Here is a 24589-nt window from a genome sequence, read left to right as displayed (position 1 = left end):
AAAAAAAAAAAACCTCCTCCAAATTGAATCTCCTTCCCTTCTACTTCTGTGTGTCTCTCTATCCATCCTCCCGACTCCCCCCTACTCTCTATGGTTTTTAATGATAATATGTTCACTTCCTGTCAACTGGGTCGCTTGTTCTGCCTATTGACCTTTGACTTTATTTAATCCTGTTTACAATATTCAAGAAGAAAACTCTTGAATTAAAGGTGTGTGCTAAGGCTAAGCCATACCACAACTAGAAACAGGTTTTTTTCCAGTAAATAACACAAGCTCAGGGTTCACAGTATGATCAAATACGTTATAACATATGGGGGCCATTTTTATTCAAACCACCATAGGCGGTCAGGGTTCCAGCCCAGGTATTCTGCCCCTGAGCTTTGTCCGCAAACATCTTATTATTTATGCTTTGGAAGTCTACCAGTTAGCTAAAAAGACCAAGGCAAGGGGAAACCTGGGCTCAGCCAATGTCTGTGGACCTGAAAGCTTTGCTGGACTTTGACACTTGAAAGTTCAGATAGTTGAAGTTGCTCATAGAGTGTTGTATCCGTTCCTTTCAGTTGCTGTGATGCAGTGTCTCAGCAAATGCAGCTAAGGCAGAGAGGGTTTATTCTGGCTTGAATTTTCAGGCGGAGAGCATGAAGAGCAGGAGAGCTACAGGAGCGTGAAGCTGGTCCAGCAGTCAGGGCACAGCCAGGTCCTATTTCATCTGCACACAGAAAGGAGAGGGGACAAGAAATGGGACAGAGCCTGGTCTAGTGACACACTTCCTTCATCAAGGCTCTGTCCTGAAGTGATACCAGCTGGGGACCAAGTGTTCCAGAACAAAGGTCTTTGGGGGACTGTTCTCATTCAGGTCCCCAGCATCGGAGGTGGTGGAAAGCTACTGAGTGCTGGGCATCCATATGCCTGAGAGGGAAAGGAAGGATGAGTTGGTTCTGACCACAAGGAGGGCGTGCCTGCCTGACTGGTTGTAAGGTGCAGAGAGTGTTTGTGATCAATAAATTCCCTTTGGATCTTGGCTCTTAGACAGTCACTCTCTGTTACTGGCTTTGTCCCCTTGCCTCCCCCATGTGATGAGGATGGAGGCCAGGCCTCACACTGCTAAGCAAGACCTCCACCATGGAGTGGCACCTTACTGTGTAGTTAGGAGGAGCGAAGTTACTGTACTGTAACTGTTGAGTGCCATTGATCAAGGAATATCCAGAACAAGGTCTGGATATTAGGGTCTGTGCCTCAGTTTCCTTCTAGTACCGCTTCTTGAGTTACAAAGATTAGAGTTAGTACAGGCAAAATGCTTGGAGCAGCAGCTGGCACGAGTAGGTGCTCTGTACCTGTTAGCATCCTTGTTAGGATGGAGTCCAGCGTGCAGGAGTGAAGTCAAGGTTGAAGTTAGGGTACCATGGTCACTTAGAATCTTAAAGCTACAAACTGCCAGCTTCCGTATCGATGTTTGCTGACAGTTCTGCTGTTGTTCTGGATATTCCTTGATCAACGGCACTCAACAGAGGTTCATTTTGTACCTCATATATCCCAAATGACATAGGCAATATGTCAGGTCCCAAGAGTCGCAGAGACTTAACTGGACATAGATAAAAACCTGCTAGGATGCCTCAGCTGAGGTGGACTGTAGGCAGAACAAAAGCTGTAATAACAGACAGGTATAAACGTGGTGATAAAGATACAGGTTATCATCAGATCAGGAAGGAGAAAATACTGGGAGAAACATCTGGCACTGGAACCCTTTTGAGGGTGAGGTGAAAACCTAGTGCAATAGAATCTACAAGACTAACCCTAGCAAAGACTCCTAGGAATGGGGACAGGGCCTGAACCAGCTATCTTCTGTAACCAGCCAAGGTCTCAAGTGGAGGGATTAGAACACCAACCCAGCCACAAAGCCTCTGATTTACAGTTTGCCCTGCCTGCAGAGTGCTCTTAGCACCAGAAAGACTTCATCCAGCAACTGATGGCAGCAGATGCTCCGAGAGTCCTGAGAAGGATAGGGAGGAAGGATCAGAGGAAACAGAGGGGTCAGGGACACATCAAGAGAACACAGCCCACAGAATCAACTGACTGGGACCTGTAGAAATCAAGGAGTCTGTAGGGGTATGACCTAGGTGCTCTGCATATATGTTAAGGCTGAGTAGCAGCCTGGTGTTCTTGTAGGAATCCTTCCAGTTGAGAGCAGGGGCTGTTCCTGACTCTTGCCTACTTAAGTAACCCTATTTCTTCTACTGGCCTTGTCCAGCCTTGACGTGGTGGTATGTGCCTGGTCTTATTGTAGCTAGTTATTCCAAGTCTAGTTGATGTTCTGGGGAGGCCTGCTCCGCGCTGATGGAAGGGGGAAGGGTGAGTGGATCTAGGGAAGAGAGTGGGTGGGAGGAAGAGACTTGGGAGGACAGAGAAACTACAATTGGGATACAGTATATGAGAGAAGAACTAAAAACAAACATCCAGGTAGACAGATGAGCCTCTGAATATCGGACTTCCAGAAGAGGGGGAAGGTGACCTTGGAGCTGGAGAGATGGCTCCGAAGTTAAGAGTGCTTATTCTTACCAAGGCCACAGGTTAGACTCCAGCACCTGCATGGTGGCTCACAACCATTGGTCCAACACCCCCTTCCGACTTCTGTGGCCACCGAGCATGCACATGGTACATTTACATACGTGCAAACAAAACACATATAGATAGCACTTTAATCTCAGCACGCAGGGAAGCATAAGCAGATGGAGCTCTGTGAGTGTGAGGCCAGCCTGGTCTACAGACCAAGTTCCTGTACAGCTAGAGAAACCCAGTCTCAAAAACAAGACAAAAAATACAAACCATATATTCATATAAAACGCATTTTCAAATTTTTTGAAGAAAATTATGAACAAGCCTGACAGGAGGTGTGGCAGGGTTGGAGGGAAGTGACACAAGTCTTTGGAAGATTAGAGCCCAGATGAGAGGAAGCAAGCCTGGCTGTGCTCCCCAGGGCCAAGCTGATCTTCCCTGTGTGTGCCCTGCGCAGTGTGAGTGGTGGGGCCCGCACTGCATGGTGCTGCCAGTCTTGGCACAAACAGTCTCTCATGCAGCGTTGTAACCACAGGGGTTACTTTAGATGGAAGGAAAAGATACCCAGAAAATGGCAGGACAGAGCTCAGTGTGTTTCTAATGCACCTGGCCCTTGGAGGCTTTCATGTGGTTGACTAATGGAGAAGGATGTGGTATGTCCTGCCATTGTTGACCATGAAGACTGATACAAACCAGGACATTCCTCATTTCCTCCTGTACAGTTTTACAAAGATGGGTGTTCTGCCTGCTCAGTGTTTCTCAACACTGATGATGAACATGACCTTTGCCTTGTACTATTGTGTTTCTGAGGAAGCTGTCTGGTGTTAGGTAGGATGTCCAGGAGAACCTCATCTGGACAAACTTTGCTTTGCCCCTTACAAAGCCTGAAAACCAGTAGTGTCTTCAAAATTCAAATTTGAACTCTCAGGAAAGGAATCCAGAGTCTTCTGTGCCCTGCCCCACTTTCATGTCCAGTCTGTAGGATGACAGTAAAACCCCTTCCCAGGGTCACAGCAGGTGAGCTCTGTGTGTACAGTGCCTCCTAAGGTGGCCATGCCCTTAGACATCCCCTCAGGGTCACAGGCATCTGGAGGGGTCTCTGTCCCCATCGTCTAGTAGCTTCAGATAGCTTCGGTTAGCTGTCTGTCAGTCATCTGTCTGTCTTCTGTACCAGGATTACGCCTCCTCTTACTGCCCACTCCGCCCTCACTTTGCCTCTTATAATCAGCACTCAGCTGGGAAACCACATAATAGAACTTGCTCACAATGTGTCTAAAATTCAAATTATTTCATACTTCCCTTTTGCAAGAGTAGAGATTCAGTTGTTTTAGGAATATACAAGCCCAGCTCAGACCTGACTGGGGTGGAATGAAGAAAAGACAGAGGACTCAGAAAGCTGGAGTCAGGTGGTCTAGGTACTCAGTGGAGACACTGAAGCCCAGGAGGCTCGGTGTGTGTATTATATAGAGTTTACTGACTCTTTATAATATTATTGAGGGATGGGTCATTGCATACCCTGGAAAATCTCAGTATTGGTAGCCTCTGTCGGGGAGCACACTTCAGGCTGTAAATAGTGGGAGAGGGAGAAGCTGTGGTGGACATTTCCTACACACACTGTCAACACTTGGTTCCGAGAAAGGCTATGCCATCCCTCTGACTCTAAGTCTGTGAGGTCTTAGACATGGCTGTGCCTGTGTCACCAATGCACATTCACACAGGGCTTTCCCTGTTCCCTGTAGGGTATGTCTTGTTTAAAATCTTTCTAGGCCTTTGAACAATTGTGGACATTAGTAATATATGCATTTAGTCTCTGAAGTGATGCTTTAGCATCTAAAGTAAAAATTTGAAAGGATCTAGGCCTCCTCCCATTCCTTCCAGTTACTCCTAGACACAGCCAATGTTCACTGGAGGGAATGACGGAGAGGCTGCCATGTTGTTGGCTGTCTCTTGTATAACTGCAGGTTCAGAGCTCTGAGCTTGAGTATTTAAAACTATCCTATGATGTGGCATCCATGTATATCAGGAATTAGTAACGCCAATAGGATCGCTTTGATGTTGCAGTGATTATGGGTGTGACCAAGTAGGAGTCCCCTCTCCGGTAACTGACATGGCCAGTTCTTCCCCACTAGGCTCTCTGTAGGCCTCAAATGGTAAATGTTTCCCCCACAGCCTGCTCCTAAAGAGGGCTGAGGAAGCTACCCTCAGGCATTACCTGCACCAGGTTCTTTTCTTAGAAGACAGTTTTGAGACGATGGATGTTTAAAACAAAACAAACAAACAAAAACCCTCGCTTTTTGGAAGGAAGCATAGCAAAGAATTTGTAGACTTATTGTGGGGATAGAGATATAACACACTGTGCATGTATGGAGTTCAGAGAACAAACTGCAGGACTCATTTCTCTCCTTGTTACCTTTTGAGTTTCAGAGGTTAAACCCAGGTCATCAGACTTGACAGCAAGCACCTATGCCCATTGAGCCATATTGCTGGCTCTGGGGATATAATTTCTTTTTTTTTTTTTTCTTTTTTTGGTTTTTCCAGACAGGGTTTCTCTGTGTAGCCCTGGCTGTCCTGGAACTCACTCTGTAGACCAGGCTGGCCTCGAACTCAGAAATCCGCCTGCCTCTGCCTCCCAAGTGCTAGGATTAAAAGCGTGTGCTACCACTGCCCAGCTAAGGGGGATATAATTTTAAATGTTTCCTATTTTATACTATTTCATTATATAGGTGGTATAAAACCAGATAGTTTCCTTAGCCATGTCCCATAGGCACATGTTATGTTCTCTTAAGTAGTTCTGCGGTGATCTTACATTTTCATCATTAGCCGCTTGAGCTAGAATTGACTAGAGTCCTAGATATGGTATTTGGAAGTTAGTAGTTGTTAGATTCCAAGAACCATGGGGAATAGATCGGGGAAAAAAATGAAACTGATTATGTAACAAACCTATTTAACAGCACAGCTCTTAGAACAAAAAGTTGAAATACTTTAAGAAACCAGTTGTGTATAGTGCAAAGAGCAGATGTCAGAAAACATACTGTCATGGAGTAGTTACGTACACTTTAAGCCATGGAGAGTAGCATTATATGTCATAGAAACATCAAGTGAGCAGTACAATGAAGCCTCAGTTACGGACAACGGCTTCTGAGACGGAAGCAGTTGAGTGTATTCTTGCACTTGGGGGGATTTCTTAGCAGCACTGTCTTAGAGTTGATATTGCTGTGACAGAACCCCATGAACAAAGTAACTTGGGGAGGAAAGGGTTTATGTGGCTTACACGTCCACATTGCAGTTAGTCATTGGAAGTCAGGGCAGGAACTCAAACAGGACAGGACCTGGAGTCAGGAGCTGATGCAGGGGCACAGAGGAGTGCTGCTTACTGGCTTGCTCACCCTGCTTTGTTAAAGAACCCAGAACTGCCAGCCCAGGGATGGCATCACCCACCATAGGCTGGACCCTCCCCCATCAGTCACTAATTAAGAAAATGTCGTACAAGCTCACCAACAGCCTGATCTTATGGAGGCGTTTTCTCTACTGAGGAGCCCTCCTCACACATGATATTTTAACTTGTGTCAAGCTGGCATCAAACTAACACAGAGACCAATGAGAACACAGATGTTTCTGTTGCTGCATCAACATTGGTAGGTGGGAAGGGGTTGTGGGTACAGCCAGCTGGCAGGTTGAACCCCCACCAGAAAAACAACAGAAATCAAAGTTGTAAGACACTGTGATTTTTAAACCCAAGCTTTTCTACTTCAGATATTTGTGATTAAGTATGCATGAGTATTTGTTGATGCTACCTGTGGTGTTTTGAACGTTGTCAGTGAGAAGTCAGTGTCTGGTTGAGCACTTTACATGACAAAGTGGGATCCTCTGCCGAGTTTTTGCTGCTGACAAAAAACCATGCGGCTGCAGCATGGGCACCAGGCTTGGACAAACCATGAGAGTCTCACCTGTCAGTCCTCTGGGGCTCTGACAGAAATCACACAGTGAAAACATGAAGGCCTGGGATGGCATCTCTCACAGAAGCTGCTGCTGTCTAAAATGCAGTATTCATAGAGAACATTAAGCATGTGTGTATTTCAGTGTTGCAAGGTTTCATTTTTCCTTTGTCTTTCAAGCAAAATGTTGGGCATTAAGTATTAAATTTTCTAGTGCTAGAGCCAGGCCAGATGGCTTATTCCTGTAACCCAGCCTTCACAAGGCTGATGCAGGAGGATTGCCAATAGTCTGAGGCCTTTACGTAGTATAGTGTGTTTCAGGTGAGTATGGGCTACCGAGTGAGGATTTTCTCTTTAAAACAAAATTACCAGCACTGAAGCTGGACATGGGGACCTTATCCATAATCTCAGTACTCAGGAGACTGAAAGCAAGTGGATGCTGAGTTCAAGGTCAGTCTGTGCCACACAGCAAGTTCCAAGGCTGCCTTAGCTGTGTAACAAGAGGCTGTTTCAAAAAAACCAAAACAAAGAATGTGGTACCCTTCCACACTGAACTGAAACCACCTGCCGGGATGGCTCAGTGCAACTGTTGCCTCCAGGGGCTTCTTTGCTGACATTTGTTTTGCTGACAACTCTTTGTTGTGGGCTTTAAGCTTATGGATGACCACATTCTTTTGTGGCAGCTGCAGGGTTGCACATGCCTAATCTGTGTTTAGGCCCTAAATCTTTTGTAACCGAATGACAGCACCATCTGCAGAGTCTATGAAATTGCTAGCTAGTACAGCTTTTAATAGTGTTATCTCAGGCATAATTAGCCCTGCAGAGACAGTGCAAAGTCAGACTGGGGTATGAGGAAGGTCTCTGTCAAGTGCCTTGTGGTTTTCTGACAGAGACGAACTGGTATGTTTCTTATATGCAGATTCAAGGAACATGTCTGGTGTACACCTAGCTGAGATGTGGACGTTTAAAGGAATTCTGAGCATGTTTAATGTCATTTTTTTAACCTAAAATCTATTCACAGTTTTCCAGCCAGGAGCGTGATAAAGGTTAGCACTGGGCAGGGTATGATTCCTTGCCCTTTCCAGCCACAGCTTCCTGATTTTGTGGCACTGCTGCCCCTTGTAACATAGCCAGCCAGTGACTTGGTACAGGGGCTTTTCAGTCAAACTGCCTAGCTTCACTTCCTGGCTTCTACATTTGTGACTCTGGACAGGTTACCCTCGTATACCTCTGTCTCGTCTGTAAGAGGGGCTAACAGCATCTGCCTCAGAAACCTATGAAAATTACAGATGTTTATAAACTACATAGGAGAGTCTTAGGCACGGAATGCAAACAGTATTCACAGGGAACACTGGCAGCTGTCACAGAGGGCATGGGCTCAGCTCCACCAGCTCATTCAAGGTCACAGTCCGGTTATGGTAGCGCCACGTGCCTCTACAGGAGGGATAGAAAGTGCTGGCAGTGTCACTGGCGGTGAGGCACCTTCCCTGAGGTCAAATGGAGCTCCAGGGCATGCAGGCGCCTTCAGGCAGCCCCAAGTACCATGCCAGGGGCCCCGGGCAGCCTGGCCAGGGCGGGCTTTGGGTCACATTTGTGCCAGTTTCTATGCAAGAACCTTTTCCCATTGCCTTGTATTATGTTTTCTAATTTTCTACAGGAAGAAGTTGAATTCACCTTGTAAAATGAAAAGTAAAAATTGCCTAAAACATACTTCCACATTAGGACGAAACCATCTCCTTTCTGCTTGATCTAGAAAAGCCATTGACAGCATGGGAGAAAAATTTTTAGTTATGTTGTGGTTGTGTGTGTGTGTGTGTGTCTGTGTCTGTGTGTCTGCACAGTTGTGCTGGCCCCAAGAAACATTAAATTCTAAGGTAATAATAATAAAAATACAATTAAGAACTATAAAGACTAAAATCCATGTATTTATTGAAAGGAAGATAGAGACACTTTGGAAGGAGAGAAAGGCTGCCCCCACCTCTAGCCTGGCTTGTAACTGCACTGTTCCCTGTCTGTCAATTCCATCTTGAACCCCTTACAGTAAGGCCTTCTGTGTCAGTGGGTGTCTAAGCATTGTGTTTGGTATGGAGGTAGCACATAAGCACACATATAGAAAGAAGCAACTAAGGCCTGATCTGCTGTGTAACTGGCGTGTAAACACAGTAGGATGGGTCTGCGGTGGTGGCACACACTTCCAGTTCTAGCAGAGGTGGAGGCAGAGGCCAGAGGGCAGAGGGCAGAGGGCAGAGGGCAGAGGGCAGAGGTAGGCGGATCTCAGAGTTGCAGGCCAAGCTTGGTCTACATAGTGAGTTCTCGACACTGTATTCAGAGAAACCTTGTCTCAAAGAATTTAAGGGGCAGTTGCTGAGAGCCTTGGAGGGTCTTGACCAGGGACCATTGTTTGGTACTGGTGATATTGATTCCTTCTCATTGTCTTGGGCCTTCTGGAACTAGCTAAGACTTGTTGTGGGTGTAGGATGTGGTTGTGGAATGGGATGAGCAGGCCCCAAGGTACCTGGCTAAACGAGTCTCTGGGCAGCCTCAGTGCCCTGAGCAGCCAGGCTATCTGCCCTACCCTGTGCATCCTGCTGTGCAGGAAACAGCTCTCCTGCAGAATTTCTCTACAGACTTACAGGGTCTTTAGATGATTGCTCTGATTTAAATAAGATGCATAAAGTATTTGATGTTCACGAATAGCCAGGCCCTTGTGCTGATGTGATTCTTAAAAGGCTCAGTTCTCACCAGGACCCCACTTTTGGTATAGATTTTTCTAGGTTGGTTTGTTTGTTTTAAGACTGATTTTTTTAAAAAAAAAATCTAGATTTTCAGTTCTGTGTTCTGTCAAGTAATTTGAATTTAGGATTTTTAGAACCTACATTTGGACTTGCAGTTAAAAACGGCCTTTTTGGTTTGAGTTTACACAGCCAGCACTTGCTTGATTAGGCTGTCACTCTGCAAAGTGGTTCTCAGGGGGTTGGATTGAGTTTAGTTTGGTTTGGTTTGGTTTGGTTTGGTTTGGTTTGGTTTGGTTTGCTTTAATTTCAGGAACTCGGCATTTTAATTTTATTTAAGTATTCAAGCTAGAAACTATTCTTAGAATCAGCCTCCTCAAACTAACACTCAGGCATCAGAACATCCTGGTTGTGTTAGAAATAGTTCCATATTTTTAGCAACTGTGATGGATGGAAGGCTACTACTACAGATAAAAGAATTGAGTTTTTAAAAATCAGACGAGAGTTTAAGTGGGCATTTTATACCCTTCAGTCTTTTGGGACTTGGATACGGGACTAAGGGAGATTATTCCTTCACAGCAGCCTTTCTGCCGTGAGGTAGCTGAAACCATTCAAGTATCCAGGTCAGCTGGGGAGACAGGCTCACAGAGAGCACCACTGCCTCTGTTAGACAACAGTGGCTGTCTGCTTCTTTCTTCCTAAGCTGAAACTGGATTGGCTGCTAACAGCCACCATAGGAAGTAGGGGACAGCATCCCCTTGCTTTACAGAGGGACCTTTCCAGTGCAGCTGTCACAGGGGTGAGCTAACAGTACCTCAGCTCATACCCCTGTGGTACAGCACCTTACAGACACTGGCTCTTAGGGACTTTAAGTGACTTCTGAGCTCTGCTCCCTGTGGCATAACTAATTGGGCTAGAGGAGTGAAGTCTGACCAGACTGCTGGAGGCCCAGACACGAGCAGTGCATGTGTCCCTTTGCATTGCATCTGCTGTAGGTGTAAGGGGCTGTTATTGGAAAAGAAGAAAAACTGCAGTAAAGGAAGCATCATAAATTTTGCTATTGCATAGATTTAAAAACAAAAAAAACAAAAACAAAAAAACCAAAACACCACCAACAAAAAAACATACCTGAGCCAGCCTCCCTTGGGACTTGACTTCAGTCCTTGACCCTGTCTCAGGGCAGAAAGCTCTTCAGAGAGTTTCCTTTGGGCCTCATGTCTGTATGAGAAGTAACATCCTCTTACCTTCTCTCCCTGGGCCAAGGGTGGAAGAGAACACCATTCCATCACCTTCCTGTTCAACCTCAGCTTAGGACAGTGGTTCTCACCCTATAGGTTGTGACCCCTTTGGGGTGGAATGACTCTTTCAGTGGGATTGTATATCAGATATCCTGCATATCAAATATTTACGATTCATAACAGTAGCAAAATAGTTACAAAGTAGCAATGGAAATACCTTTATGGTTGGAGGCCACCATAGCCAGAGGAAGTGTATTAAAGTGTTGCAGCATTAGGAAGACTGAGAACCACTGCCTTAGAGACTCGAGGAGAACCAGAGCTCAGCTGGGTGGGCGACAACTGGTGGCTGGCCTGTTCTAGTGATATCTTTGCAGGTGACAACTTTGTTAAGCTACCTTTAGGTACTCATCAGTCTCTGAACAGTAAAAAGAGGCAGAAACATTAGGCTTAATATGGCTGTTGTTTATATATTACATTTATTTGTATTTTATTCCATTTATTTATTGGGAGTATGTGAGCATGCATGTCTGTGTGACAGAGCACATGGTGGATGTTGGGGACAGCTTGTGAGAGTCCTTTCCGTTTACCATAAGGGTTCCAGGGAATGAACTCAGCTCCACAAGCTTGACAGCTAGTACCTTTGCCCCTGAGCCATCTCCCCACTCATTTACCCATTGGTTTTGTTGTTTGAAGCAAGATTTTGCCTTTTAACTCTGGCTAGCCCTAAACGTGTGATGCCCTGCGTCAGCTCCTGAGTGCTACCTTTCCAGTTGTGTGCCGCATTGCCCAGGTTAGTAGTTATTCACAGGAGGAAACACCTGACGTTTAATTATACATCCGAATAAGGGAGTTAAGTGACCAGGTATGAACGCTGATCTTAAAGACGCGTCCTTACATTCAGCGCTCATGTCACGGTCCTAACAGCTCTTTCCCTTTAGAGTATTTTACCATTTCCAGCCTTTAGATGTTTTTCTAGCACGGTTAATTTTCCAAGTAGGGAACTAATATGTCCCGTGCTGTTTACCAGTGTCACTTTCTGGGGTCTGAAGGCTGTCTTAGTGTGCAGCGGAATGGAAAGCTGCACACTAAGACAGCTGTTGTATCCTGCAGAGGCCGCTCCAGTGAGCAACAGGACAGGAAGACCACTCTTTGCTGTGGCTTCTTCACAGTAGAATTCATATAGCCATTTTAGAGTGGGATGAGATGTTACAGTGTTCAAGATTGAATAATAAAAGGCTAGTTCAAGTATGGCACCTACTAGGATAATGATAAATGCTCTCTTGATTTTTAAAAATAAAAATAAACAAGCTACTACTGAGTGGGAGGACTGAGGAGCGGCTAGGCTGAAAGCAGACAAATATATCTGAAATGTAAACATTAAGACCCGTGGTGGAGAAGCAATGCCCTGAGACCAGTCTGTGCTCCTGAGCTTGAGAGACAGCTGCAGATGGTGACATCGGGAGTCATCATCTGGAGAAATAAGGACCGTGGTGCTGATGGGTCAAGAAGTCCATGTGATTCATTTTTTTCATCTTACTATTTATGAGGATAAAAATGGTCAACAAGGGAAACCAGTAAGTGTTTCTGTTTCTGAGAAATGGAGAGCCAACACAGAAATAAGCCACACAATCTTTAGAGTCAGAGGCACAGTCCAAGTCTCCACCCACACGTGTGTGCTGTCAGCAGTTGCAGAACTTCAAAGTGGATGCCATTTGCGCCATTAATATACAAGGATTTGCTTTTGGTCATGTGGAGTGTTTTAGTCTCCCTCGAGGGAAATGCCTACCGAATAAGACATGAAGACACTGTTCTGTGGTTGGGAGTTTTATTTAAGGACTGGTCTCTCTCTCCATTTTTCATGCACATAATATTTCATACCAAAAACTACACACTGGGCATGAGGTGAGGCACTGGCACTGTAAAGCAGTTCTGCCAGACTGGCTTCGAGACATCCTGCCACCTGTGGACAGCTATCACCATCATGAAATGAGCACCTAACTGTGGCACTTAGCCCATAGCCACTGCAGGAAGTTGTCACCTTAGGATAGTTCCGCCTGTTCCTGTCCTACTGTGGCGTGGGAATCTGCACCCAATGGCTGTCCTCAAAGTTCTAGAGAGAGTGTGGCAGAGAACCTGAGTGCCTTTTCACACTTAGTTTATTTCTCTAGACATGAAATAATTTGCTGCAGGTTATGGTGATCTGTGTTCTCAGCTCTCAGGCAGGCTGCAATGGGATTGCCACAAGTCTGAGGCTAGCCTGGGCTACATAGCAAGGCCCTGACTCAAAACACAAACTATCTTTTAAAAACCTAAAATGTGAAAGGAAGTAAGGTACAGTATCATAACCAGAGAGGATTCAGTCTTACAGGGTTGGCTTCTTCATATCCTTACTAAAGTTCCTAGCTATCCGGCCTGGTCTTGTTGATAGTTTGGGTGTAATACAGCAATGTCATCATCAGCACGACTTTCCTGCTGTCCCCCTGGTTAGACCCATTCTGTGTGGCACGAAGATAAGAAGCCGCGTGTGGGATCTTTTACCATAGATCCTAACAACAATTCTTATTCTTGGCATTTTTTTTTCCAGAGAATACTACCATGCATGTGGTTTCCAACCAGACCCATGAAATTAACAGCACCGTGAAGCCTTCAGTACTGCCAAAAACTACCATAGCTGTCACTGTGAAACCTACAACTGTTGTTAAAATATCAACCCCGGGAGTCTCACCAAATGTGACTCCCACTGCCTCAAAGTCTACACCCAAAGCAAGTGCTTCCCCAAACTCTACCCAGACATCAGCATCCACTACAACCACAGCCCACAGTAGTTTACTGACATCTGTCACGGGTATGTATTAAAATGACTTTTCTTTTTTCCTATGCTGTAAATTAGCTGTTAAATGGCACCTGAGAGCCAGCATTCCATTCTACAAAAATACAAACTTTATGTGCCTAAATCTTCCCTCACCCACACTTCAGTGTTCTTACCTAGAAATTCAGACTTCAGAATGTTTCAAATAAAGCACAGATAACTGTTTTTTCTTCTTAGTTTCAGCAACTACTCATCCCGCCAAAGGCAAAGGATCAAAGTTTGATATTGGCAGCTTTGTTGGTGGTATAGTGTTAACACTGGGAGTTTTATCTATTCTCTACATTGGATGCAAAATGTATTATTCAAGAAGAGGCATTCGGTACCGAAGCATGTAAGTTGGGCCATTCTGCATACTCTATCATGACCAATACCAGAGCTAGGCCACTGTTCTCCTCCAGGATAGACTTATGTTGTGCTTGTGTGCAGGCTTATGACTGTTTACAAATGGAGACATACCAATGAGCAAGTTTGTACTTTACCTGGGATCAGATACTGCTTTACCAGAGTTTTGCAAGCTCCTTCTGCTGGCTTTTACCACTCTCATAAGAACTGACATGCCAGGTCTCATCAATGTAGTGACTTAGTACATGTGCCTTGGATATCATCAGTACCAAAGAGTATTTTTAGTAAAAACATGTTTGTTTTTTATTTTTAATGACAAAGACACAGACACACAAGAAATTCTTCTGACTGCTTGATTTTCCCTGGTGCTAGAACTTACTGTAAGTGCAAACTGCTATAAACCAGGTGTGGTGGCCCATGACTGTACCCCTAGCTCTTTATAGTACCCTAACTTCCGAATTTTAACCTTTATGGGCTAATTTTTCCCCTCATGTGTACATGGCCTGTGCCCTGTGAAAGTCAGAACAGAGATTTGACTGTGGACCTGTTTGGCAGTCTTAACCACTACAGTATGCTGGGTGTGCACAGAACTTAATGAGCGATGATAATTTTGATTGTGAAAATTGAAATTGTTCTACTGTAACCTTTCTTACAATAATGATTTTAAATAATTTTAATTTTTTATATATTTCAGTGATGAACATGATGCCATCATTTAAAGTCCTTCAGTGATCAAGGAAAGAAGAGCGACTGCAGCCCTGTCAATTATTTTGGTTTATATTAGTTGAAACTATTATTTTCTTGGAAGTAGTAAAAACAAGACATGCATAAAATGAACAGTATATTCCATGAATATCTGGAAATTTCTCATTACTATAGGTAAAGGGCATAGCCTGGGTAAAATGAATATTTGGAGCTAACAGTAATTTATCCAGTGATCATATTTCCTTTAGTAAGTCATAGCAAGACAAGTCCTATCTTTTGGAGTATGTTCATGGCACTGATTGGTGACACAGGACCAGCATCACTGAGGAGCAGGACCCATGTGGCATACATTTGAGGAGCCTGTCACAGCATTCCCGATATCAGTGTCTTTACTGCTCACATAAAGCATTTGAGTGCCAGTCAGAGCTGGGTGATCCTAATTCCTGCCTCAGGTTCCACGGTTGAGCTAGCCAGCTTTCAAATGCAGTGGAAGGAAGCCTCAGCATTTTAGGGTTTAGATTAGAGTTCATCCAGAAGTAGAACTTGCAATCCAAACACAGCCCTGACGATCACACCCGTGCTCCTGTGCTAAAGGCCACCAGGCACTGGGAGCTTGGCTCATCATTTCTCTTCAACTGTCAGAGCTGGTATCTCTTCTTTTGTACATAATTCAGGCAAAGCTGCAGCACTCGCCTGGCTTCTCAGAAGGCACAGCAGCATGAAGACGGCTGTCATGCTGCTGTGGAAACCTGTCCCACCATTGGGAACTGCTTCCCACAGTCACTTGTCAGTTTGAGTTCTAGTGAACGTTTTTTAGGCAATGTGGAGCTGCTTCCCATATCTAGGATTTTTTAATGGATGCAAAAATGCCATTTTTAAAAAGCTCCATTATATGATTTGCCAGTCAGTGTTTAGAAGTCTATATTGACCAGCATCCTGTTTGTTAAGCCAGGAATTGTGAAGCCCCAGGCCACCGAACCCACAGGGTACAAATGCTGTATTTTTTTACTGTCAACTTACTCAGATTTGAGAAAATGACTTTTATACTAAGGTGTATTTTGGTAACCTCTGGCTTCCTTATCCCCAAGCCTACTCCTTACCCTCTGGAAAGGGAGCTACACCCTGTTGTTTCCAGGGAAGCAGCCTCAGGTCACCAGAGCAGCCACGCTGTCTGTGGCATTGTAAGTTTTAAAATTTATACTCAGGTCAAACTCAGGGCCCAGTTTAATAAAGAAGGCATTTAGTTACAAAATACTAGTATAGTATTTCTATCGTAGAGGGACAAAGTGAATTATAGCAATTTCTAAAAGTGTAAAAATAAGCCAAAAATTATGAGCGAACACACACCTATGTTACAGTTAAAAATGTAAGTATAACTTTTGTAATGTGCTTCTGGTTTTCATAAGAACACAAACTACAAAGAATTTTTTTATATATAAGAATCATTTCTACTTGCTTTACATTAGGTCCAACTGGTGAACCATGGACTGCTCAGATGATGCTAACCCAGAGGGAGATACTAGGAAAGGGACCGTGGGGTTAGACTAGTTTCAAACAAGGGCTGGTGGGAAATCCATGCTTCCCGCTGGCTTGCAGCCACTGCTCTGCTTCCTGTGGGAAATACAGTTCAGGGCCTCGGGGCAGTGAGGGCCTTGAAAGCTTAACTTGTTTTATCTGCTCCATTCTTGGTACTTCAATACCCACCAGAGATCGTCTTAAATACTTGTTTCTCTAGCACTTTGGAGATATAAACCACTTTCTTAAAGCATTCTCATTATTTGCCTCTTACATTTCCACTGAGTTGGGGGTTAAAAGTAATTTACTTAATATCTAATTTGTTACTTTCAAATACCAGGACTTTTGTTGAAGAGACTTTTTAATCTGTAAAAATTGAACATGTTTCCTAAGTGTAGTTGTCTCCCAAGTGTGACTTAAACAAATGCTTACCTTTCCTAGCTTTTCTAAAGAATGTGTTTATTAAAGTAAAACAATGAGTAAATCTATAGAAGGACTAATTCAAATATGAGAGTTAGCAACATATTTTATGGTGTGGTAATTTTATATCTTGAGAAAGACTAAAGCAATCCCTTATTGCCCTTTTTCTATTGTAATGACCAATTTTGGTATCTCATTGTTACTAAGATCTATTTTTAGAATAAAATTTGTTCTCCATTCAAAGTGATTAGTGTTTTGTTGAATCTGCCCAGAAGCTCCCCTTTTATTTATTTAATATATAATCCTGTTGAATACACAGGCTCTCACAATGGGCCAGACCTTGAATGGTTCTGCCTCAACATCGTACATTCCTTGACACAGGCTTTGGACGTTTGCCATTGTGTTCTCTCATTTCTTCAATATTCTTGGGTTCAGTCTCTTTTGCAACAGATGAACAGCCATCCATTTATACCCAAGGCCACCACCCCCACAAACACACCACACACCACAGAACAGCCATTTATTTCACACCAAGAACCAAAGATGCTATCTCTCCTGGCCCTGCATAAACTCAAAACTGTGGCCTCTACCTACATGCCTGTGCTTCAGACATGGGAGACTTCACCACAGAAAGCTCATTTGCACCATGGACCTCGAGCCATATATACATATAAAGTACAGGCTCAGCATTCAGTGAGACTTAGAACTTGCTTCAGGCCTTAGCTTCAAGGCCTAGATATCCAACATCAATGCTACTGCTTAAAAGACCTCATGCCTGAGGGCCCCGGGGCCACTGTGTTAATGTGCCTAGGCTACTAATGTTAGCTTATTCAGTCACCAAAGAACTTAGACCTCACCTTCACCCTGTAGCCACTGTGGCCATGTGCGTGCTAACATGCCCTTGTTCCCAGTTCTTGGCTGCTTCACAAAGGCTGGCACCTAAATACTTGTCAGCTCACCAGCATGCCCACTGATCCTCATAACCCTTGCTCCAGTCTCTGGATCTATAGCCACTCCACAGGCACCACACTTCAGGTGATGTCACAGTGGGCCTACTAGTTGGACCCAGTGCCTTGAAAAGCCTTAGCTATCACCTCTGGGGGCAAAATGACTCCAGCAGACATCACAAGTGAAGACCCACAAAACCCTCAGCTACTCACAGAATAGAGCTCTGAGGGCCCCTACAATATTGGCCAAACTAACCCAAGCTGCCAGCTGCAGAGGATAAGCTGCTGTTCCCCACTTGTACCAGACCACTGTACTCACCACACCTATTTATCTTCCAAGTGTGAGTCCTTTGCCCCAAAGCCATCCTATAAAAGTGTCAGTACCACTAAATGCACAGAAATCAACTAGAGATGTGAACCAAGGAGACATTGGTACCAAACAACCACCACTTCCCAGTAAATGGGAGCGCGCCAAACTATTAATAGACTATATATATATTATACATACAGGATAATCACTTTAAGGAAGATGGAACATTAAGAGATAATAAGCAGTTTAACAAAATTAAACAAGTGACGAAATGCCAACTGCAATGAATGATATGTCAGCTTCACGTGACTGTGGTGGAATGACTTGATAGCCTACAAAAAAAGGACTGCTCTTGCCTAAATTGTGTGGAAGATGGGGGAAGCTCTATCCATGATTGGTTGGCTACTTGCCTGCTTTCAGGCCTATGGCAGGGTAGAGGATCATGGAACATACAACAGAGGAAGCTGTTTCTGTGGTACCTGCAGGGCACTGGATCCAGGACTCTCCAAGATACCAAAATCCACTTAAGATCATGACTAGACTACTTAAAATACCTAGCACAATGCAAACCAGACAACAAATTGTACAGTCATCAGAGAAAAGAGATGTGAAGAAATGAAATCCTATGCAGTTTATGAGCCAGCATCACAAGTGAAAGCACTGACAGTGTTAAAGGAAGAAAAATTGAATAACAGAAACATCCCAAATCTGGAAAATTTAAGAACCCAGGACAGAAAGATCCAAAGTCACAAATCATATTTGATCCAAAATGACAGCATGACTTTACAGTCACATTGCCAGGCACTGACAGGATCCAAACACAACAAGAAAAAGATGTGTAATTCAAACGAAAGCTCCTATTTCGCCATCATGAGGTCAGTGGAAGCTGACATGTAGAAGAGTCGGTGGTATGATGCAATAGAGGTTCTGAGGGAAAAAACAAAGCCACGACTGAATGGCAAGGCTGTCCTTCAGACACTGAGAGACTCGCCAAGACAAAAGTATGGGTGGTGGCTGTCAAGGACGGAAGCTTTTCAGAGTAGTCTTGTGAGTCATTTGTCTTTAGAATTGGACTTAGAAAGACCAAGTATTTAAGATGACAGCTGCACTAACTTGTTAACAGATATATGACATGAAGATAAATTATGACAATAAAAATGGGGAGGGGTATAATTAAGTACATAATTAAGTTTATACATAATTAAGTTTATACATAATACAAGTACATAATTAAGTTTATACAAAGTGGTTATTACCTAAAAAAAATAATAACCACAAAGAAACAGTGAGTACATTAAAGATAAGTAATAAAGCATATCACCACTGCTAACACAGAAGATTACCCAGTCCCACAGGGAGAAAGCAAGAGACAAAGGATTTGCAGGACCTAAATAATTAACACAATTCCTGCCTGGCCATATAGCTTCAGCATCTGACCTGATGCTAGAGAACGGAGGTGTTTCAGATTCTGGACATTAGAATATTTACATATGCAAATGAGGTATCTTAGTGATACTGTAGGATACTTAGGGGTAATCATTTGTGCTTATTATTAACACTAGCTGAAAGAGAACTTCTATGATATTTTTAATGTGCTTTTATTTTAATTGAACATGTTATGTAAAGTCAAGTATGAAAATTTTCTCATGTCACTCAGGAATCCGAGTTGTGAAGTCTTTCAGGTGTTAAAAATAGGGATAATCAGCCTTCTGTTTAATAAATAAATATAAATGAACTAAAATCTCTAATCGAAATCATTGACTGGGCTGAGGAGATGCTCAGTGAACCAGTGATAACTATATAAGCACCAGGACCTAAGTTTGGATTCTCAGCACCCACGTAAGAGTTAGGGATAGCAGTGCACACCCATAACCCCAAGTACTGGGGAGCAGAGACAGAAAGATACAGAACCCTGCGGCTTGTTGGTCAGTCAATCTATACCCCGAAAAAAGTAAACTCTAGGTTCAGTGAGAGTTCCTGTCTCAAATACATACACAGATAGACAGACCAGAGACAGAGAGAGACAGAGAGGAGAGAGAGAGTGCGGGAGGGGGGGGGGGGGGGGCGGCGCGGGGGGGGGGGGGGGGGAGGGGAGAGAGAGTTGAGATACATCAAAGTCAACTTCCTCATACACATAGGAAGAAGAACACACACGAACACAACATTGAATGGATTTTAAAAACACTCAATTTCATGCTACCTGTAAAAAATTCACTTTGGTTTTAAAGACAAAATTTGAAAACAGTGGATATGTGATGGCTATGCTTGGTTGTCAGCTTGTCTATAACTGGAATGAATTACAGTCTAGAAGTGGAGGGCTCATCTGTGAGAGACTTTCTGCTTGCCTTGAAGTGGGTGAATCCACTTCTAGTCCGGACCTTTGAGGTAGGAAGACAGACACATCTGTGATCCAGATCTTGAGGAGGGAAGATCTGTGCCTTTAGTCCAGATTTTGAGGCAGGAGATACACTTTTGATCTGGATCTTGAGGTGGAAAGAAACTCCCTTAATCTAGGTCATGCCTTTCTGCTAGAAGCCTGTATTAGGACAAGGGAGAAGCAAGCTCTTGCTCTTTGCCAGCTTCCCTCACCTTGCTAGCAGGTCCATTCCTTCACTGGCATCAGAGTCTACCTCCTTCTTCAGAATTCCAGCATGTAGAGAAGACCCAGCCTTCTGAAACAGAACTACTTCTAAATTCTTGGACTTTCCATTCACAGCCAGCAATTGCTGGATTAGCTTAACTGCAGCCTGTAAGTCATCCCAATAAAATTCATATATATATATGCCACATTTAGATGGATCATACTAAGTTAAAAACAAGTGAGAAACTAGGTAAGCATATGATAGCAGATCAGTTGTCAAGGGAACAACGTGTGAATGTCCGCTGTACACTCATACATAATGGTGGAGATCCTTCTCACACAATGACAAGCATCAGATGGAAAGCCAGCTGGGACTTAAACTACATAGTGAAGGACAAAAAGAAATAAAAAGGAAAGGACATGACAGCTACTGGTGTGTGGTGGACGTCTGTTGTAGGAGAGCACAGCCAGACTCAGGGACATCTGGGAGAGTCCAGAGTAGACATGACCAGACTGAGGTGTGTCATATAAGGAGGGAGGGGAGAAAGAGAGGAGAGGAGAGGGGGGGACCAGTAGCCAGGAGGCTAAAGGCACAAAGGAAGTGAGTACCAAAAATGTCTGGATTATATAGGGAAGAGCCTCTGGAGAAAGGGCAGTCCAGACCCTGGGCCAGAGAGTTTCAGGGTAGAGGACAGGGAATGCTAGTCATAACCTGTAACAGGTAGGGGACTAAGGTACTGTGGGAGAACCTGTAGACTAGGGTCTGCTTTGATATGTTAAATAACACATTTGGCCTGGGTTTGATACTTAGCATCCCAGATTTTTTGTTGATAATGAATGAATAAGGGAACATAATTATCAGTGACTAGTTTCTGCTGCTATCGGGCATTGTTAGGGATTCAAAAGAACTGGAATGTTGCCCTAGGTGTGGTACAGGAGGAGTTTTTTATAGATATGTGGGAGAACATAGCCAGAGGCAGGGATACCTGGGAGAGTCCAGAGTGGACATGACCAGACTGAGCTGTGTCATATAAGGGGGGAGGGGAGGAATAGAGGAGAGGAGAGAGGGGGACCAGGTACAGCAGCCAGGAGGCCCAAAAGTACAAAGGAAGCAGGTAAACAGAATAGTTGGATTATATAGGAAAGAACAGTCCAGCTCCCTATGTTGGAGAATTCAGGGTAGAGGGTGGGGTATTCCAGCCACATCCTGTAACAGGTAGGGACTGAGGATTCTGGGAGAACCTAGGGCCACTGTCCATTTTGATACGTTAAATAAGCACTTTAATAAATTTTCCCATGTTTGAAAACTAACACATAGTAAACCAAAAGGCCTAAATTATAGTAACAAAGCAGTCCTAAAAGTCTACAGTGTTATCTGTGGAAGTTAGAATAAAATGCTCCCTTAGGTCCATAGGGAGTGTCACTATTAGGAGGTGTGGTCTTGGAGTAGGTGTGGCTTTGTTGAAGGAGATGCATGACAAGGCTTTGAGGTCTCAGAAGCTCAAGGCAGTTCACTTCTTGCTGCCTGTCCATCCAGATGTAGAACTCTCAGCTCCTTCTCCAGCACCATGTCTGCCTGCACACTGCCATGCTTCCTGCCATGGTGACAATGGACTAAACCTCTGAAACTGTAAGCCAGCCCTAATTAAATGTTTGCCTTTATAAGAGTTGCCATGGTCACGATGTCTCTTCCCAGCAGTAAACCCTACGACAGTACATACACACACACACACACACACATGAATATATGATATATATTTATAAATTTATAAGAATATAATATATACTGTATAATATATAATTATATAATATAAACATACAAATATACATTAATGTAGTATAAATTAAGATCTTAAATAACAAAAGAAAAAAAGGTTTGTAAGTCATCTCTGTGATAAGGAGTTAATATTCAAATGTATAAGAAACTCAACAATAAAATAATCGTAAAAATGTGCAAAATACCTGGAACAAGCATTTTATTTAATTTTTATTGGATATTTTATTTTTATTTCAGATATGATCCCCTTTCCCCATTTCCCCCCCAACCAGGAACCCCCTATCTCATCCCCCCTCATCCTGCTTCTATGAGGATGTGCCCCCACCCACTCCCATCTACCTGTCCACTCCCACCTACCCACCCAGGAATTCCCCCATATTGGGACATCCAGCCTTCACTGGACCAAGGACCTCCTCTCCCACCTGTCTGACAAGTCCATCCTCCCCTACATTTATAGCTGGAGCCATGGGGCTCTCCCTATGTGCTCCCAGGCCGGCTGGTGGTTTAGACCCTGGGAGCTTTGGTTGGTTGGTATTGTTGTTCTCCCCATGGGGCTCCGCAAACCCTTTCAGCTCCTTCAGTCTTCACTCTAACTCCTCCAATAGGAACTCCATGATCAGTTCAATGGTTAGCTGTGAGCATCTGCCTCTGTATATGTCAGACTCTGGCAGACCTCTAAGGAGGCAGCTGCATCAGGCTCCTGTCAGCATGCACTTCCTGACATCCACATCAGCGTCTACTTTTGGTGACTGCACATGAGATGGATACCCAGGTGGAATGGTCTCCAGATGGCCCCTCCTTCAGTTTCTGTCCCACACTTTGTCTCCATATTTGCTCCCATGAGTATTTTGTTACTCCTTCTAAGAAGGACCGAAGCACCCACACTTTGGTCTTCCTTCTTTATGAGCTTCATGTGGTCTTGAGTTTTATCTTGGGTATTGCGAGCTTCTGGGCTAATATCCAATAATCAGTGAGTGCATACCATGTGTGTTCTTCTGTGATTGGCTTGCCTCACTCAGGATGGTATTTTCTAGTTCCATCCATTTGCCTAAGAATTGCTCAAATTCATTGTTTTTAATAGCTGAGTAGTACTCCATTGTGTAAATGTACCACGTTTTCTGTATCCATTCCTGTTGAAGGAGATGTGGGTTCTTTCCAGCTTCTGGCTATTATAAATAAGGCTGCTATGAACATAGTGGAACATATGTCCTTTGGAACAAGCATTTTAAAGAATGCATCCAAATGCCCAAAATGTACATGAAAAAAAAAACCTTCTGTACATAACAAACCATGAGAAATGCAAATTAAAACCCCAGTGAAATCCCACCCACCTCCTACAGTGGCCATCAAAAGAAGGTAGGACCACGGTTCAGAGGCCAGAGGAGAACTCATTGCAAATTGTTCCTGGGAAAGTATGTCAGCATAGCTGTCTGTCATGGAAAACATGTACCTCAGAAAACTGAAAACAAGAATCATATGCTCCATTAACCTCACTGCAGGATCAACACCTGAAGAAATTAAATCAGTGTGTTAGGATTTCTGTGTTGATAATGTGCCAAAGCACACAGTCTATAAGCACAGAGCTCTATGCGATTGTGTTGGGAAGGACATGCACATGTGGAGAAGGGGGTACGTGGGAACTCCAGGCTGTTCACTTCATCCCACACCACACCTAGAGCTGCTCTACTAGCCAGGGTTCTCAAGAGACAGAACTGGGAAAATGAGAAAACATATAAAGGGGGTTTCTTAGATTGCCTCATAGGGTGTGCTCTGTAGAGCTCACAGATGGTTGCCTCACACCAGTAGTTGCTCAGTCCAAAAGGCTGCAAGTCTCAGCAGTCTCAGTGTGGTGCCAAAGGCCTGGAGGATTACTGGAGAGCTACTGGTTTTTAATGGACATTGGAATTCTGAAGAAGTTGCTTCTAATATCAGTGAAGGAATGCCTCCGCAACAGGACAGATGAACTTACCAGGGCAAGCAGATGAAAAGCCAAGTTCCTTTCTTCCTCCATGTTTTTATATGGGCTGCCACCAAAGGTACAGCTCACATTTGGAGTGGACCTTTCTGCTTCAGATAATCTGACCAAGAAAAATGCCCAGTAGTTTGTGTCTTACTTGTCAAGTGGACAACCAAGATTAGCTAACACAACTCTTTAAGGTTTATTCTATCTCTTTAAAAGGGTCATTGAGGGGGGGCTAGAGCGACTGATTGGTCTCAGCAAGTTGAGTTCTCAGCCACAACAGTGAGATCACAACTCCCTGTACCTTAGCTCTAGGAGACCCAATGCCTCTGGCCTCTTTGAGCACCTCTGCAGATACGTATTTACACATAAGACACAAATGAACCAAGAAAATCCGTTTTAGACAGAAAGACTAGAGACTGCCTGGAACTATAATGATGGGGTGGCAGGGAAGGGCTTCGTGGACTGGCACCAGGATCCCTGGGGGCTAAAGTCCAGGAACTACCTACCACTTAACATTGCTCCTGTATGTATGTGGTTAAATGCTCCAGACACTGAGCTATAAAATGCTTTGCTTGCCATCCCAGAATGCACCTTGAGGAGAACTTGAGATATTCTGAGCTCCCTGTGATTCTAACCTGACCTCTGCTTCCCCGTTTGAGGGCTGTCACCAACCCATGCAGCCCTCCTGACCCCACCCTTGAT

At 44.0% G+C, this 24589-nt stretch overlaps 1 protein-coding gene across 1 annotated transcript in view; it reads left to right on the top strand.

Annotated features, from left to right (window-relative positions):
• Tmem123 (transmembrane protein 123) overlaps positions 1-16556 on the top strand; it is a 29865-nt gene extending 13309 nt beyond the window's left edge. Inside the window, exons 3-5 of the mRNA XM_028763414.1 lie at positions 13043-13303; positions 13505-13658; positions 14364-16556. Of these exons, the coding sequence (XP_028619247.1) occupies positions 13043-13303; positions 13505-13658; positions 14364-14388 (440 nt within the window). The 3' untranslated portion in view covers positions 14389-16556. The remainder of the gene's footprint in view (positions 1-13042; positions 13304-13504; positions 13659-14363) is intronic.
• The last annotated feature ends 8033 nt before the right edge of the window (positions 16557-24589 follow it).

Source organism: Grammomys surdaster, unplaced genomic scaffold (assembly GCF_004785775.1).
Source record: "Grammomys surdaster isolate TR1022 unplaced genomic scaffold, NIH_TR_1.0 138, whole genome shotgun sequence".
Lineage (NCBI taxonomy): Eukaryota > Metazoa > Chordata > Mammalia > Rodentia > Muridae > Grammomys > Grammomys surdaster.
The sequence above is the reverse complement of the archived record's forward strand: the minus strand, read 5'-3'. Positions and strand labels throughout refer to the sequence as shown.